The 18,585-nt window shown below is 33.5% G+C and overlaps 1 protein-coding gene and 1 long non-coding RNA gene across 2 annotated transcripts; both read left to right on the top strand.

Annotated features, from left to right (window-relative positions):
- Positions 1-1,148: 1,148 nt before the first annotated feature.
- Positions 1,149-2,941, top strand: LOC107470345 (actin-7; the record flags this gene model as incomplete). Its single annotated transcript, XM_016089734.3, is given in 4 exon segments — positions 1,149-1,215; positions 1,304-1,697; positions 1,778-2,391; positions 2,499-2,941. Coding segments are annotated over 4 exon segments (1,134 nt in total). The 3' UTR covers positions 2,565-2,941.
- Positions 2,942-5,876: 2,935 nt separating this feature from the next.
- On the top strand, positions 5,877-6,544 carry LOC127742430 (uncharacterized). The gene is made up of 3 exons (XR_008003687.1): positions 5,877-6,048; positions 6,146-6,200; positions 6,299-6,544. It is a non-coding gene; the product is annotated as an uncharacterized LOC127742430 (long non-coding RNA).
- The last annotated feature ends 12,041 nt before the right edge of the window (positions 6,545-18,585 follow it).

Raw genomic sequence — 18,585 nt, 5'->3', positions numbered from 1 at the left:
CCATCTTTTCTCGTGGTTGAAATGATTCCCCCTCTCTCTCTCTCTCTCTACTCTTTCTTATTTTTTAAAATTTCAATTTGGGTCTCAATTTTCATTTTTCAATTTTCAATTTTCAAGTGTACGCACTCACACGCACGCACATACACACAACCACCCGCACCCTAGTATATATACCTATCTATTTCTGTCTTCATTTTTCTCTCTATTCTGATACTGCGTCTCCGTTTACAGAAGAGAGCGAGGTCATCGTCATCCTCTCCTCCTTCTTCTTCTCCTTCATCTTCTCGGACGCCTTTTCTCTTCTCTCAAGGTATTAATTTCATTTCATGTGTCTCTTACCTTTGTCTGTTCCAGTTCTGGTTAATTTTGCTTACTAAGCTGTATATAGTAGCTTCTATGCACAAGATACTTCATTTTTTGCGATTTTCTTTTCTTAATCGGTAGATTTGTTTCGGAATTCTCTTGTTTATTTCTAATCGCGATTATTTTGAATTGATCTACTTAACCGAAGTGAAATCGGACTGTGGAAGAGACTTAGTAGATCTAGAAATTGTGCTATGTTTAACTGTATATAGCATGCTGATAACTCTGATTCCGATCTTCTACTGTGGAGATCTAAGATCTGGTTGAACTTGACTGATTTTATTTAATGTGCATAGCTTGTGTGTTTATTTTTCGTTTTTCTTGTTGTCTTGACTCTTCGCCGGCCTTATTGCTTGATCTAATTTTTCTTCTGATCTGGTTGCTTGACGGCCTTTTGTTTGATAGAGTATCGTTTAGGTAGTTATGGCTTTCCAGCGTAACAGTGGTATTCACGAGTTGAAGCTATTTTCAACGTTTTGTATGTCCAAATCGTTAAGCTTAGCATTACAACATCCAACATTTTCTGTTAGGGTTGTATTCATTAAATTTCTGCAGTTTTTCGTTAAAATTTTAAATGAATGTCTCCTTTGAACTCTACATTTCTTGGCCCCTATTTTTCTTTGAAAACTGTAGCTCATATGTAATTTATGGTGTAGTTTGTATAATACTGCACTCTATTGTTTCCATGCTCTCCCATTAATATTTGCAAGACAATTAATTTTGTTATATTGTTTAGAAGTGAATGTGTTTGAAAGAAAGCTAATATTTAATCGGTGTAGCAGTATATAAAAGATGGCAGATGGTGAGGATATTCAGCCCCTTGTCTGTGACAATGGAACTGGAATGGTGAAGGTTAGTACCCAGTAGTTTTTTATGATTGCATCTGTATATGTGTCTTGGTTTCTTTAATGAATTAGTTATTTTAATCTCATCTGCACAGGCAGGATTTGCCGGTGATGATGCACCCAGGGCTGTGTTTCCCAGTATAGTTGGCCGACCTCGCCACACTGGTGTTATGGTTGGAATGGGTCAAAAGGATGCCTATGTAGGTGATGAAGCCCAATCCAAAAGAGGTATTCTTACTCTCAAATATCCCATTGAGCATGGTATAGTCAGCAACTGGGATGACATGGAAAAGATCTGGCATCATACATTCTACAATGAATTGCGTGTTGCTCCTGAGGAGCACCCTGTGCTTCTAACGGAGGCTCCTCTCAACCCGAAGGCCAACAGAGAAAAGATGACCCAAATCATGTTTGAGACCTTCAATGTTCCCGCCATGTATGTAGCCATCCAAGCTGTTCTCTCCCTCTATGCAAGTGGTCGCACAACTGGTTTGTATTTCTAGAAATCTGTCTTGGTTAATTTGTTTTTCATCACATGATTATGTGCCTCAATCAAATCCTCCAAACAGGTATTGTTCTGGACTCTGGTGATGGTGTGAGTCACACTGTGCCAATCTATGAGGGGTATGCACTTCCACATGCCATCCTTCGATTGGATCTTGCAGGGCGTGATTTAACTGACTCTCTGATGAAGATCCTCACCGAGAGAGGGTACATGTTCACCACCTCAGCTGAACGGGAAATTGTCCGAGACATAAAGGAGAAGCTTGCATATGTTGCCTTGGATTATGAGCAAGAACTTGAGACTGCAAAGAGCAGTTCTTCAGTAGAGAAAAACTATGAGCTTCCTGATGGACAAGTTATCACAATTGGAGCCGAGAGGTTCCGTTGTCCAGAAGTCCTTTTCCAGCCATCTATGATTGGAATGGAAGCTGCTGGTATTCATGAAACCACCTACAACTCTATCATGAAGTGTGATGTTGATATCAGGAAGGATCTGTATGGCAACATTGTTCTTAGTGGTGGGTCTACGATGTTCCCTGGTATTGCTGACCGTATGAGCAAAGAGATCACTGCGCTTGCTCCTAGCAGCATGAAGATTAAGGTTGTGGCTCCACCAGAGAGGAAGTACAGTGTCTGGATCGGAGGATCCATCCTTGCATCACTCAGCACCTTCCAACAAGTAATTTATTTTTTATTTTATTCTTTTATTTTAAAGTCAACTTTACACTTTTTTTTATGCCTATTGCCCTGTAGATTGAACTCTAAAATGAGGTTTGATATTTGCAGATGTGGATATCAAAGGGTGAATATGATGAGTCTGGCCCATCCATTGTCCACAGGAAATGCTTCTAAGTTAAAGCCAAACTTCAATGGTGAGTTATTTTTAATGCTTGTGGTTGCTTTTTCGTGTCTGTGTCAGGTTATGTGAACTGTGTTGCCATAGATATGAGGTGAGATAGAATTGATTGTTGGAGGGCTATATTCTGATCTTGGTGTATCATGTTTTTATGTGCAACCCCTCTTGATATGGCGGGCAGAGTTGGCCGGAGGCATTTCTTGCCTTGGACTTGATGGATGTGTTTAAGTAGGTTGTCTGTATCAAGGGAAATTATTGTCATGCTTATTTTATTGCCGTTTTCCCCTCAAAAGTTTTACATTTGAAGGTTTTTGGTCATGGGAACATTTATGTCTATAGTTAATGTATCTTAATGATCTTGAGATTTTTATAATATTGCTAAGTGCACGCTGAAATATCCACGCTGGATTTTATACAATATATTTTCTCGCTAGTTAATATTTTTACCAGTACCTGAATAAGAAGCGAAACTGGATGGGGAAATAAAAATTACGGGAAATTCAAATGAAAGGTCCAATAAAAGCTACGGCATATCGTAGTTTAAACTAGCAGTTAAAAAAGTTATATAGATTTGAATCACTTATTTTAATTAATTAAAATACTCAATTTCATTTGAACCTGAATTATAGTAAGGAATAACACTGTCAAAAAAAGAGAGTAAGAAATAACACAATTGAACCGAAACTTGTTAACCCCAGTCTGCGTCTTGCGAAGAGTCTCATGCCTACTAGTAGTCAAGGATTTGGCTGATAATAAAACTTAAAAAGTTTATAAAAATTAAAAGTTTTGTATAAATTTTAAATTCTAAGGGTATAAAAATAAAATATTAAATATTTAAAGTTGGTCAAATATTAGTTAAAAGTAATAAATTTTATTGGTAATGTGTTATTATTCTAAGAAAATAAGAGAAATCGATCCTTGATTAAGTCATTGATATCTTCAAAGTTTAGATATACATGTTCATCGATTTCGTTAAGTTTGACAGACCAAGTAAACCTATATCTGATATGTTTAGATTTTGAAAAAGTGAAGAACCTAAATATATTTTTAAATTATCAAATATTTAAATATTCACAAATTAAAAGATCACTGGTTTATTTATCCTTTTCTCGAATTCTAATAAAAAGAATAAAGATTGAAGCCACCCATGCAATTTGCCCCTTAACGGAACTGCAAAGCAAGAATAAGACAGGAATATGCTGCTGCTTCAAGCAAAGCACGACCGAAATCCGTTAACGTTTTTTAAATATAAAAGCCGTTGATGCTGCTAATTGAAAATACATTCAATAATTTTAAATTTGTAACAAGTACGATTTAAACATAAACAGGGATGGACTTACCGGTCGGGGGGTGGTGTGTGGAGGTCTCGCTCCCAACTTTTTTAAGAAAGGATTAATAGTAAGAAGTTATTCGGTACGATTTAATTTTTTAAAAATTTATTTAGTATTTAGTCTAATATAAATAAAAGTTCAGCTTAATCTAAATATTAATAATTTTTAATATCTAAAAAATAAGTAATAATATTAAAAAAATATGAAAAGATATTATTACTAATATCTTTTAATTAAATAAAAATTTTCAAATTTCATAAAGTAGATTTTTTTCTTCTTATGAGCATTCTTTTTGGTTTATTTGGTATTAATTTTCTCTATTTTAATTACTACAACTGATAGATCTTTTTCAGTTATGAATATTGTGAAGAATAATTCAGAAACAAAACGAAAGATAAATTTCTTTCTAATTGTTTTTTAATTATATTGAAAAAAAATGTTGAAAAATTTGACACAAACTCTATTATCCATAAATTTTATAAAACGAAAAATTGACCACTTTGTTAATAAAAAATAGATACATATTTTTTGTAGTTTAAAATATATTCTCTATCAATATATTTTTATAATGTATTTTATATTATATAATCTTTTGCATAATTTTTTAATAATATATATGTTATTGGTCCTTATGATATTATTTCTGGATACATGCTGAACATAAAGGTGTAGCCATTCAAGAGAAATCAATGTGTCTCAGACTTAAAACACTAGTTAAACCTAACACAAGTTTCGTGTGTTCAATGATTCAATCCTCCTTGAAATTTGAAAGGAGACATGTATTTTTTTTTCCTAATTAAAAGGAAAAAGAAAGCCAAAATGATAGACAAACAATTAGAGGCTAATTGGTTTGATCATTTTTATTTTTATTTTTAATGAAAACAAAAACAAAATATAAAAATATAATTGCTTACATATAAAAATATTTTTAAAAATGCAACACAATTAAAAATGACAGTTCTTTGTTTCCGGAATTTTCTCTTGTAAGAGTTGAAAATGTTTTCAACTCAAAAGGCAGTGATTTCACGCTTTTAATGATCAAGTGCACCTGTCGAACCTATGTAACCGCACAAGTGTTCCATTTTTTGTTTTTAAAATACCTCTGCTACGTTCTCTATTCTCTCATAAAATGTCGAATTCCTCTTTCTTTCTTATTTTTTTTTTTCATCAGGCATATTTTTAATTTTTATTTTGTTCTTTATTCGAGGGACTTAACTAGTGAACATTGTCTTAAAAAAAAAAATGGACAACTTAGTTATTATTCTTAACTAAAAAATTGAGACATTTTGTAAAATTAATTATTAACTTATAATAAAGATGAATTGATTAACTAAATTGTGCACTTAAAAAGATATAACAGATTAGTTAAACGTATTTTTATTAAAATACAATTTAGGAATAATAACTTTTTTGACGAATATTCTAATGAAAATTTGATTGTAGATGGACATCGTTTACGTTAAATTGATGATAATACTACTGAAAACAACTGAAATGATCTAACAGAGAGAAATAACAACTCAAATGTGAAACAATTATTATCGATAATTTGGATATTACCTTTTTCATAATGTTAAAAGATTTAGATTATTTTTTTATTTGAAGTTTTATTGGTAACTTTTACTTTGTCTATATATTGAAAAATAATCTCACCTAAATTTATTATTGTTATTTTTGTTAAGTAAACTCTTTTTATTATGAATGCAATTAATTATTTTGAGTTAGTAATTGTAAATTTTGTAAAATTAGTGAATAATTATAATAAATTAATTTTTAATTAAAAAGATTAAAAATGTGAATTTTATAGTAAAATAGAACAGAGCTAATTAAAACAAGAATTTTAACACTAATTTTAAAAAATTTGGCTCAAAATTAAAACGAACGAACCAAACCGATCAAATCAGGTCCAAAATGGACCAAGACCCAACCCATATAACCTCTTTTCTTCCTCCTTGCAGCCACAACAATTCAGTTTTCATTCTTGCAAGGAAATCCACGGTGAGAAGAGAGAAGAGTGATAGAATCCTAACTCCATATTCTACTTCGAACTTCAAATCCTCGTAACTTTCAATCCGGAGCTCCGTTTGACGAGCCGTTTATGGCCACGCGTTCGTTTTGGAGTTCTCTTCAATTCTATCCAAACAAAGAGGTATGTTTCTCTTCAATTCGCGCCCAGTTCTCTGTGCCCCTTTTATGTGCGAAATTGGTTTGAATTTTGAGTGATTTTGATGATTTTGGTAGTTTAGGTGCAATCTAAGATTGGATAATTGTTGGATTATACTCCAATCATCAATGGATACGGTAAGAAAACTCTAAATCCTTGTGGTTTGTCTAATTTTGTCTGTCCTAGTGTTAAATTGTTCAATTGTACGAACTAATTTGAGTTTATATTGAATTAGAGTTGAAATTGTCAAATTAGAGCTTGATTGAATACATTGGAGGCTTGGTGGAGTTTGGGTGCCATTACTTTGGGGATTTTTGATTCTTGGAGCTGTGTTTGGGTGCCTCTATGGTGGTGTTTCGGATAATACGTGGAAATCGGCCAATGTATGGTTTAGGTTTCGCGTATTTAATATATAATATTTTGTGAAAATTTAGGCTAGGTGATCATATGATAGGTTGGAATGTATGAGTATATTTAATGCTTAGTGACTTTGATAAGAATTGAGATATGGATTTTGGTGCTTGTTGGATATGTGTTTGTATATATATAATGAATAGGGATATGTTCATCTTGTTGATTATTTAAGATGTTAATGCATGATATGGGTGAATTGAGAAATGGTAAGGATGAGGAGATTCTTGTAGTATTGATGTAGATGTATTGTGTTGATGGATATAAAGGTGGTAAGTTGAGTTTTAATGAAAATGGGGGGTTTTTGAGGTTTTGTAAAAACTGGTTTTTGGCCGAACTTCGGTGAGATATAACTCGGCTTCCGGACTCCCAAATCATTTCAAATTTATTTTATATGAAAATTGGGTTCGTGAAATTTATGCCGTTTGAAGAACGGAAGAAAAATTATTTAAAACAAAAAAGTTATGTGCGTCGAAAGTTTGAGGTTTTAAATTGAAATTCTGCAGATTCAGACTTAGTCAAATTTTTTGCTAAAAAGCCTTGCATGTGTATGCGTACGCATAGCACCAAAAAGAAAGAAGAGGATTTCGCGCACGTGTATAGGATCCATACGCATACATGCAATTCTGTATAGCGCACATGCGTACGCGGACAGGTGCATGCGTACGTATCTTGGCCAAAAGGAGACCTGTGCGTACGCACATATGTGTATTTTCAAATCCAATTTGACCTCCTAAATCTCTATTTTCATATTATTAGTTCTAAACTTGATTAGGAAGCTTAGTAATGAGATGGAGTTAGAAAATTGAGGTAACTTGGGGATGAAGTAAAGGGTAAATATGATGAATCATATGAGAATGATGTGAATGTATGAGGATTTGATGATGACATAGCTATGGCGAATGATTATGGAATGAATATGAATGATTATGAATACTTATATGGCTTTGCATTTAATGTTACTGAGATACGAGTTTTCTTGGGTGAAATACCGTGGCTTGCCACCATATTTTCCAGGTTGAGACTTGATACTCTGTTGACCCTACGTCGTAAGAGTGACCGAGCACGTATAAATTTCTGGGAATGGATATCCCCATTGAGTAAGTTATATATGAATGTATGAGTCTATGAATTATGAATGAAATGAGAAAAATCTATGCATAAACTCATGGGGATGCGCGACTAGGGACAGTCCAAGGGTTTCAGACTTGTCGGGTTGGCTTGATAACTGACAGATGAGGCTCGTCAGCCATAGGACAGGCATACATCATGTGCATTTTATTTGTTTGTTTGCTATGCCTTATTTGGGAATGCCTAATGAATATATTATGTTAATTGTAATAATTGCTACTTGCACTACTTGTCTCCTACCTGTGCTTGCAATTGTCTGTTTATCTGTCTTTGCAATTCACTGGAGATGGAGAAGCAGAGAAAAGGTGGACAGGTTTAGTGTTAAAGTTAAGTTTAAATTGAGTTTAGAATTTCCTAGACACCTACCCTTTTATGGTTTCTGTTTAGTAACTTAAGCTTTATAATCTTAGTGTCGGCATTCTAGGATTGCCTCTGGCATTCCCAGGACCTTATATATTATGTGCGTGGCACATTTACAATGTAGAGAGCCTCCGGTTCTCATTCCATACTGTGTTGCTGTTTTTCAGATACAGGTCGGGAGGCTCCTCGGTAGGCATCTGGACTTCTGAAGCGGAGTGGTTCCTGGGTTCTTTAGTTGTTTAGTTTATGTATATATGTACTTAGCTTTCTCTCCGAATAACTTATTTATTTTGTTCCTCTTAGAGGTTTAAGGAGAGTTAAGGTTTTATCTATGTATTTTGGGTTGATGGGAGATGTATATATATATATTCTTCGGCCAGCCTTGGCTTCGCAGGCTGAATTAGAAGCTAGTTATTCTGTATCTTTGACTCTCTATTCTCTCCTTTTGTCTATTTATACTTATGATCTTTAGATTCCTTAGAACGCAAGTAATATCATTTTTTGAGCGTTGCGCTTTTTATCTTGCGGATTTTGTTTTACCTATTTTCCAAGGATCCTCCTATATTACTCTCTTTCCAATACTATTATGTATATATTTTATTTTAGAGGTCGTAATACTATACCACCTCTGGTTTACGGCTTAAGCATAAAATTTTGTGTGGTAGAGTGTTATAGTAATTTATTTTGTATTTAATACTATATAAACATTAATTATTAACTTAATAAAAGTAAATAACTAAAATTATATTTGAATAAATATAATTCTAAATTCTAAAATATTTAAAATATATTTTGAAAATAGACCAACCAACATACTTTCATTATTTTTAATATTTAAAAATAAATTTTTCTTTCAAAAACTAATCATATTTTTTAAAATTGAAAAGTTAAAAATAAATATTATTTTTAAAAATAAAAACAAAAAATAAAAATAGAGAGTTTGATATGAAGAATAATACACACAGCAATAAAAACACTCTCCTCTCTCTTTATACACTACTAATAGTTTCTCTTTCTCTCTCTCTCTCTCTTTACTTACTGCATATATGAATCATCTTTATCGAATTAATTATATTAATACTAGAGTCTTCTATTTACATATCTTTATTTTATATTTAGTACATCTTCTTTATTTGTTTATTTTACAACACGTTATCAGCACGAGACTCTGATCAAATTTTAGGAAGACTCAAGTAATAAATTTTCATTATGTCGAAACTCTCTCATCTTGAATTTAATGCTCTTGATATATCTGGAACAACTATTTATCATGAATACTAGATGCTGAAATCCATCTTGATTTAATGGATCTTGTAGATACCATTAAGGCCGAAAATAATGCATCCTAAAAGGATAAAGCCAAAGTCATGATCTTCTTTTGTCGTCATCTTGACAAAGGATTGAAAAATGAATATCTCACATTAAAAGATCTTGAAGATCTGTTGAAAAACCTTGAAGAAAGGTATAATCATCAAAAGACAGTGATACTTCTTAAAACCCGATATGAATGGATGCACTTGCGTCTATAGGATTTTAAATCCACACGAGAATATAATTCAGCAATGTTTCGAATCACCTCACAAATGAAATTATGTGGGAAAAAGATAACTAATAATGATATGTTAGAGAAAACTTTCTCAACTTTCCATACCTCGAATGTGCTCTAGTAGTAGTAGTATCGAGAAATAAAATTTAAACAATATTATAGTTAATTTCTTACTTTATTGTTGAACGCAACAATGAGTTACTTTTAAAAAATCATGAATCACGCCCAGTTGGCGCCACCCCATTTTCTGAAGCAAATGCGGTAAATCATAACCCTAGAAGAGGTAAATGGCAAGGTTTTTGAAACAACAAAAAATATGGAAGAAAAAAAAATTATGTTCACAAGAAAGGATCTCACCAGAAATAGGATAAAGAAAGAAATAACGGGTAAAATAAATCAACAGATGATAAATGTTTCCGTTGTGGTGGAAAGTGGTGCACGAAATTGGAAATCACAATTCTTCACAACTTCGCACAACTAACCAGCAAGTGCACTGGGTCGTCCAAGTAATACCTTACGTGAGTAAGGGTCGATCCCCCGGAGATTGTTGGCTTGAAGCAAGTTATGGTTATCTTGTAACTCTTAGTCAGGATATCAGTTATAATTATCAGTTGACTTGCAAATGAACAAAAGAGCATGAAATAAATACTTGTTATGCAGTAATGGAGAATATGTTGGAGCTTTGGAGATGCTTTGTCTTCTGAATCTCTGCTTTCTTCCTGTCTTCGTCTTCACGCACGCAAGTTCCCTCCTATGGCTAGCTGTATGTTTGGTGGGTCACCGTTGTCAATGGCTACCATCCATCCTTTCAGTGAAAATGGTCCAGGTGTGCTGTCACCGCACGGCTAATCATTTGTCGGTTCTCACTCATGTTGGAATAGGATCTATCGATCCTTTTGCGTCTGTCACTATGCCCAACCCTTGTGAGTTTGAAGCTCGTCACAGTCATCCAATCCCTGAATCCTACTCGGAATACCACAGACAAGGTTTAGACTTTTCGGATTCTCAAGAATGCTGCCAATGGATTCTAGCTTATACCACGAAGACTCTGATTAAGGGATCTAAGAGATACTCATTCAATCTAAGGTAGAACGGGGTGATTTTCAGGCACGCATTCATAGGTTGAGAATGATGATGAGTGTCACGGATCATCACATTCGTCATATTGAAGTGCGAATGAATATCTTGGATAGAAACAATCGTGTTTGAATAGAAAATAGAAATAATTGCATTAATCCATCGAGACACAGCAGAGCTCCTCACCCCCAACAATGGAGTTTAGAGACTCATGCCGTCAAAAAGTACAAAGTTCAGATCTAAAAATGTCATGAGGTACCCAGTAAACCTCTAAAAGTTGTTTTTATACTAAACTAGTAACCTAGGTTTATAGAAAATGAGTAAACTGAGATAGATAGTACAGAAATTCACTTCTGGGGCCCACTTGGTGTGTGCTGGGGCTGAGCTTTGAGCTTTACACGTGCATAGGCTGTTTCTGGAGTTAAACGCCAGGTTGTAACCTGTTTCTAGCGTTTAACGCCAAAATGGAACATGGAACTAGTATTAAACGCCAGTTTATGCCGTTTATCTTCGAGCAAAGTATAAACTATTATATATTGCTGGAAAGCCCTAGATGTCTACTTTCCAACCCAATTGAGAGCGCGCCAATTGGACTTTTGTAGCTCCAAAAAATCTATTCCGAGTGTAGGGAGGTCAGAATCCAACAACATCAGCAGTCCTTTTTCATCCTGAATCAGATTTTTGCTCAGATCCCTCAATTTTAGCCAAAAAAACCTGAAATCACAGAAAAACACACAAACTCATAGTAAAGTCCAGAAATATGAATTTTTCCTAAAAACTAATAAAAATATATTAAAAACTAACTAGAACATACTAAAAACTACATGAAAATACCCCCAAAAAGCATATAAAATATTTGCTCATCAGAAAGGGCCATTGGTTGCATACCTATTGTACCTCAAGACACCTAGTCGATCTTTATCAAGCATCTTTGAAAAAGGATGACAAAGGAAAGGAGACAAATTTTGTTTCAAATGATGCTGAAAATTACACCATTCATTATGAAGTATCTGATTTCTTTGAGAATCTTGAAGAAAATATTGGTCATTTGATCAATGATGGAATAGTTTAATATATGGGATTGTTAAGTATTCATGTAAATAAATAATGTAAGAAACTTCTTGTTAAGTTTTATTTTCTATGCATTTGAATTTCAAGTGTGATGAATATAAATAATGTTTGATAAAATATTTATATTTATGAATTTCAAAATTATTGAATGTGCCAAGATAATAATAATAAAATTTTTAATATATACTATACTTCTTAGAAAAATATTTTCAATCAATAAAATAATTTTACTGTACAAATATTTCTACTTATTTTATTATTTCTCTTTGAAGAAAATGGCAAGGACATATAGTGAAGATGTTTGCCTTGCGGATTGTGTAAGTTTGCATACTATTCTCAAAAGTAATATATATGTTACTCATCTTGTGCCAAAAGAAGAATATGTTAATACTATTATTGGCTCAGACAATGTGATAAAAGGTTTTGGAAGAGCTATAATTTTGTTTCTCGGAGAAACAAAATTCATAATAAATAATGCACTATTGTCTAATAAGTCTCTAAGAAACTTATTGAGTTTTAAAGATATTCGCCGAAATGGATATCATATTGAAACAATGAATGAGAAAAATCATGAGTACTTATGTATCACAACTCATGATTCAAATAAAAAGGTTATATTAAAAAAGTTACCCTCATTTTTATCTGGGTTATATTATACTAAAATTAGTGCAATTGAATCACATGCCATTGTAAACCTGAAGTTTACTAGCCCAAATGAATTCATAACTTGGGATGATCGATTGGGTCATCCGGGAACAACCATGATGCAAAAAATTATTGAAAACTCCTATGGACATTCACTAAAGAACCAGAAGATTTTTAAATCCAATGAATTTTGTTGTACTGCATGTTCTCAAGGAAAGCTAATTTTAAGGCCATCACCAGTAAAGATTGGACTTGAGTCCCCTAAATTTCTAGAAAGGATTCAAGGTGATATATGTGGACCTATTTATCCACCATGTGGATCTTTTAGATATTTGATGGTCCTAATAGACGCATTTTCGAGATGGTCACATGTGTATTTATTGTCTTCTCGCAACCTGGCGTTTGCGATATTACTTGCTCAAATTATTCGATTAAAGGCACAGTTTCCAAAAAATCCAATCAAAGTAATTTGTCTTGATAATGCTAGTGAATTTACTTTCCAAGCCTTTGATGCTTATTGTATGGCTAACGGAATAAGCGTTAAGCATCCAGTAGCTCATGTCCACACACAAAATGGGTTGGCAGAATCACTTATTAAACACCTCCAATTAATTGCTAGACCCTTACTTATGAGAACAAATCTCTCAACTTCGGTTTGGGGGCTTGCTATTTTACATGCCGCAGCACTTATTCGTTTGAGGCCAACAAATTACCATCAGTTCTCTCCCATGTAATTAACTTTTGGCCAGCAGCCAAATATTTTCCATTTAAGAATATTCAGATGTGTGATATATGTTCCCATTGCACTACCTTCTCGCACCAAAATGGGACCCCAAAGAAAATTGGGAATATATGTTGGATATGATTCTCCCTCTATAGTGAGATATCTTGAGATACAAACTGGAGATGTATTTAAAGCCAGATTTATGGATTGTCATTTTGATGAATCAAAATTTTCAACATTAGGGGGAGAGAATAAGCTTTCTAAAAAAGAACTTAATTGGAATGCATCATCCTTAATGCATTTAGATCCTCGATCAGGGCAAGGTGAACTAGAAGTTCAAAAGATTATACATTTGCAAAGAATAGCAAATGAATTACCTGATGTATTTTCCAATACAAAAAGGATAACTAAATCCTATATACCAGCTGAAAATGCTCCAATTCGAATTAATGTCCTAGTCGGACAAATTGTCACCGAAGCAAATTCATGTCACAAACGTGGTAGGCCTATCGATTCTAAAGACAAAAATTCTCGGAAAGGAAAAGAGGTAAATACTATTCTTGTTGAAAAGGATAAAGACATAGTAAAGACACCTGGACTTGTCCAAAATTCTGATATAATTTTGACGCCAGAAGACGTTCAGGTACATGAAAATTGTGAAAATGATGAGATCTTGATAAATGATGTCTTTACAGGAGAAAAATGAGACCGAAATAAGACAATTGTCAATGAAATATTTGCATATAATGTCGCATTAAATATCATGCATGAAAGTAAGGATCTCTAGCCAAGAACAATCGAAGAATATCGATAAAAGAATGATTGGCCGAAATGGGAAGAAGCTATGAAGGTTGAGTTAGACTCACTTGCAAAACGTGAAGTCGTTGGACCTGTAGTCTAAACACCAGAAGATGTAAAACCTGTTGGATACAGGTGGGTATTTGTGAGAAAACGAAATGAGAAAAATGAAGTTGTACATTACAAGTTTCAACTTGTGGTACAAAGTTTTTCACAAAGGCTCGGTATAGATTATGAAGAAACATATTCCCCTATAGTAGATGCGGTAATAGCCTATTTATATGGATCATTAGATCATGATATCTATATGAAAGTCCCTGAAAGACTAAAGGTGTCTAAACCATCCAATGAATATTTGCAGGGGTTATACTCAGTTAAATTGCAAAGATCTTTATATGGTCTAAAGCAATCTAGACGAATGTGGTATAATCGTCTTACTGAGTATCTGGCCAAAAATGGATTCAAGAATGAGGATATCTGTCCATGTGTTTTCATAATGAAATCTGTATCTGGATTCATTAGAATTGCTATGTTCATTGATGATTTAAATATCATTGGAACTCCTGAAGAGATTCCAATAATTATAAAGGCTCTAAAAGAAGATTTGAGATGAAAGATCTTGGAAAGACTAAATTTTGTCTCAACCTGCAGATCGAGCATACAAAAAATGGGATCTTTATTCATCAAACAACATACATCAAAAAGATCTTAAAGAGATTTTATATGGATAAGTCACATCCATTAAGTACTGATTAGCGGATAATTTATGCGCTTTTTGGCATTATTTTTAGGTAGTTTTTAGTAGGATCTAGCTACTTTTAGGGATGTTTTCATTAGTTTTTATGCTAAATTCACATTTCTAGACTTTACTATGAGTTTGTGTATTTTTCTGTGATTTCAGGTATTTTCTGGCTGAAATTGAGGGACCTGAGCAAAACTCTAATAAGAAGGCTGACAAAGGACTGCTGATGCTGTTGGATTCTGACCTTCCTGCACTCGAAATGGATTTTCTGGAGCTACAGAACTTCAAATGGCGCGCTCTCAATGGTGTTGGAAAGTATACATCTAGAGCTTTCCAGCAATATATAATAGTCCATACTTTATTTGAGATTAGACGACACAAACTGGCGCTCAACGCCAGTTCAATGTTGCATTCTGGAGTCAAACGCCAGAAACACGTCACGAACCAGAGTTGAACGCCAAAAACACATTACAACTTGGCGTTCTACTCCAAAAGAAGCCTCTGCACGTGTAAAGCTCAAGCTCAGCCCAAGCACACACCAAGTGGGCCCCGGAAGTGGATCTCTGCATCAATTACTTACTTCTGTAAACCCTAGTAGCTAGTCTAGTATAAATAAGACAATTTACTATTGTACTAGTCGTCTTTGACCACATATCTGGTCCTTCTCTCTATTTTCAAATTTCATATCATATTTTGGGGGCTTGCCATTCGGCCATGCCTGGACCTTCATCACTTATGTATTTTCAATGGTGGAGTTTTTACACACCATAGATTAAGGGTGTGGAGCTCTGCTGTACCTCGAGTTTCAATGCAATTACTAATATTTTCTATTCAATTCAGTTTATTCCTTTTCTAAGATATTCGTTGCACTTCACCATGATGAATGTGATGATCCGTGACACTCATCATCATTCTCACCTATGAACGCGTGACTGACAACCACTTCTGTTCTACCTTAGACCGGGCGCATATCTCTTGGATTCCTTGATCAGAATCTTCGTGGTATAAGCTAGAATTGATGGCGGCATTCATGAGAATCCAGAAAGTCTAAACCTTGTCTGTGGTATTCCGAGTAGGATTTAGGGATTGAATGACTGTGACGAGCTTCAAACTCGCGTTTGTTGGGCGTGATGACAAGCGCAAAAGAATCAATGAATTCTATTCCGACATGATCGAGAACCGACAGATGATTAGCCGTGCTGTGACAGAGCATTTGGACCATTTTCACTGAGAGGATGAGATGTAGTCATTGACAACGGTGATGCCCTACATACAGCTTGCCATGGAAAGGAGTAAGAAGGATTGGATGAAGGCAGTAGGAAAGCAGAGATTCAAAAGGAGCACAGCATCTTCATACGCCTATCTGGAATTCTCACCATTGAATTACATGAGTACCTCTATCTTTATTTTCTATTTATTTATAATTATTATTCGAAAACTCCATAACCATTTATTATCCGCCTGACTGAGATTTACAAAATGACCATAGCTTGCTTCATACCAACAATCTCCGTAGGATCGACCCTTACTCACGTAAGGTATTACTTGGACGACCCAGTGCACTTGCTGGTTAGTTGTGTGGAGTTGTGACAAAGTGTGATTCACGTTTGAGAGCACCAAGTTTTTGGAGCTATTGTTGATGATCATAATTTCGCCTATCAAGTTTTTGGCGCCGTTGCCGGGGATTGTTCAAGTTTGGACAACTGACCATTCATCTTGTTGCTCAGATTAGGTAATTTTCTTTTTTGTTTTATTTTAAAAAAATTTTCAAAAATCTTTCAAAAAAAATATTTTCCCTTTTGTTTTAAAAAATTATTCTAAATTTTTTAAGAATGAATTCTAGAGTTTCATGGAAGCATGTTGAAGCCTGGTTAGCTGTAAAGCCATGTTTAATTCTTTTGTACTGAGGCTTCCAATCATCAGCATAGAGGCAAGTTAATTGAAATTTCAGCTGTTGCATGCCTGATTTATATCCTAAAGCTGGCTGGCTATTAAGCCATATCCAACCCTTGAATTGGAGCTTTAGGCTAACATTGAAAGATTCTTGGAATTCTTCTTAAAAATTTTTGAATTTCTTATTTTCTTTTTCCTATATGTTTTTCAAAAAAATATAAAAAAAATCCAAAAAAAATCATAAAATCATAAAAACCAAAAATATTTTGTGATTCTTGTTTGAGTCTTGTGCCATGTTTTAAGTTTGGTGTCAATTGCATGTTCATCTTTTTCTTGCATTTTTCAAAAATTCATGCATGGTGTTCTTCATGATCTTCAAGTTGTTCTTGGTAAGTCTTCTTGTTTGATCTTGATGTTTTCTTGTTTTGTGTCTTTTGTTGTTTCTCATGTGCATTTTTGCATTCATAGTGTCTAAGCATTAAAGATTTCTAAGTTTGGTGTCTTGCATGTTGTCTTTGCATCAAAATTTTTTTCAAAAATATGTTCTTGATGTTCATCATGATCTTCAAAGTGTTCTTGGTGTTCATCTTGACATTCATAGTGTTCTTGCATGCATCATGTGTTTTGATCCAAAATTTTTATGTTTTGGGTTTTTCTTTCTCATCATAAAAAATTCAAAAATAAAAAATATCTTTTCCTTTTTTCTCTCAAAATTTCAAAAATTTGAGTTGACTTAGTCAAAAAATTTTAAAATTAGTTGTTTCTTGTAAGTCAAGTCAAATTTTCAATTTTAAAAACCCTATCTTTTCAAAAAAACTTTTTCATTTTTTTATGATTTCCGAAAATTTGAAAACATTTTTTTTAAAATATTTTTTCTAAATTTTATTTCAAATATTTGAAACTTTGCTAACAATTAATGTGATTGATTCAAAAATTTGAAGTTTGTTACTTTCTTGTTAAGAAAGGTTCAATCTTTAAATTCTAGAATCATATCTTTTAGTTTCTTGTTAGTCAAGTAATTAATTTTAATTTTAAAAATTAAAATTTTTTTAACCATATCTTTTTAATCATATCTTTTCTATCATATCTTTTTCAAAATTTTATCTTTTTCAAAAATTTGATTTCAAAATATCTTCCAAACTTCTTATCTTTTCAAAATTAAATTTCAAATTTTTTTCAACTAACTATTTGACTTTTTGTTTATCCCTTATCTTTTTCAAAACCACGTAACAATTTTTCTCTTTCTAATTTTCGAAAAGACCTCCCTCTTTTTCAAAAATTCTTTTTAATTAATTAATTGTTTTAATTTTTAATTTTAATTTTAATTCTTCTTTTAATTTTCAAAAATCACTAACTCTTTTTAAAAATTAATTTTCGAAAAATTCTCCCCTTCATCTTCTTCTATTTATTTATTTATTTATTTACTAACACTTCTCTTCATCTCAAGAATCTGAACCTATCCTCACCCTTGTGTTTGGATTCTTACCTTTTCCTTCTTCTATTCCTTTCTTCTTCTACTAACATAAAGGAATCTCTATACTGTGACATAGAGGATTCCTCTTCTTCTTCTGTTCTCTTCTCTTTCATATGAGCAGAAACAAGGAAAAAGGCATTCTTGTTGAAGCTGATCCTGAACCTGAAAGGACTCTGAAAAGGAAATTAAGAGAAGCTAAAATACAACAATCCAAAGACAACCTTACTGAGATTTTCGAACAAGAAAAGGATATGGCAGCCGAACCCAACAACAATAATGCAAGGAGGATGCTTGGTGATTATACTACACCTACTTCCAAATTTGATGGAAGAAGCATCTCAATTCCTGCCATTGGAGCAAACAATTTTGAGCTGAAGCCTCAATTAGTTGCTCTAATGCAATAGAACTGCAAGTTTCATGGACTTCTATCAGAAGATCCCTACTAATTTTTAACTGAGTTCTTGCAGATCTATGAGACTGTTAAGACTAATGGAGTAGATCCTGAAGTCTACAGGCTCATGCTTTTCCCTTTTGCTGTAAGAGACAAAGCTAGAACATGGTTGTACTCACAACCTAAGGATAGCCTGGACTCTTGGGATAAGCTGGTCACGGCCTTCTTGGTTAAGTTCTTTCTTCCTCAAAAGCTGAGC

Source organism: Arachis duranensis, chromosome 10 (genome assembly GCF_000817695.3).
Source record: "Arachis duranensis cultivar V14167 chromosome 10, aradu.V14167.gnm2.J7QH, whole genome shotgun sequence".
In the NCBI taxonomy this organism is placed as follows: Eukaryota; Viridiplantae; Streptophyta; class Magnoliopsida; order Fabales; family Fabaceae; genus Arachis; species Arachis duranensis.
The sequence above is the reverse complement of the archived record's forward strand: the minus strand, read 5'-3'. Positions and strand labels throughout refer to the sequence as shown.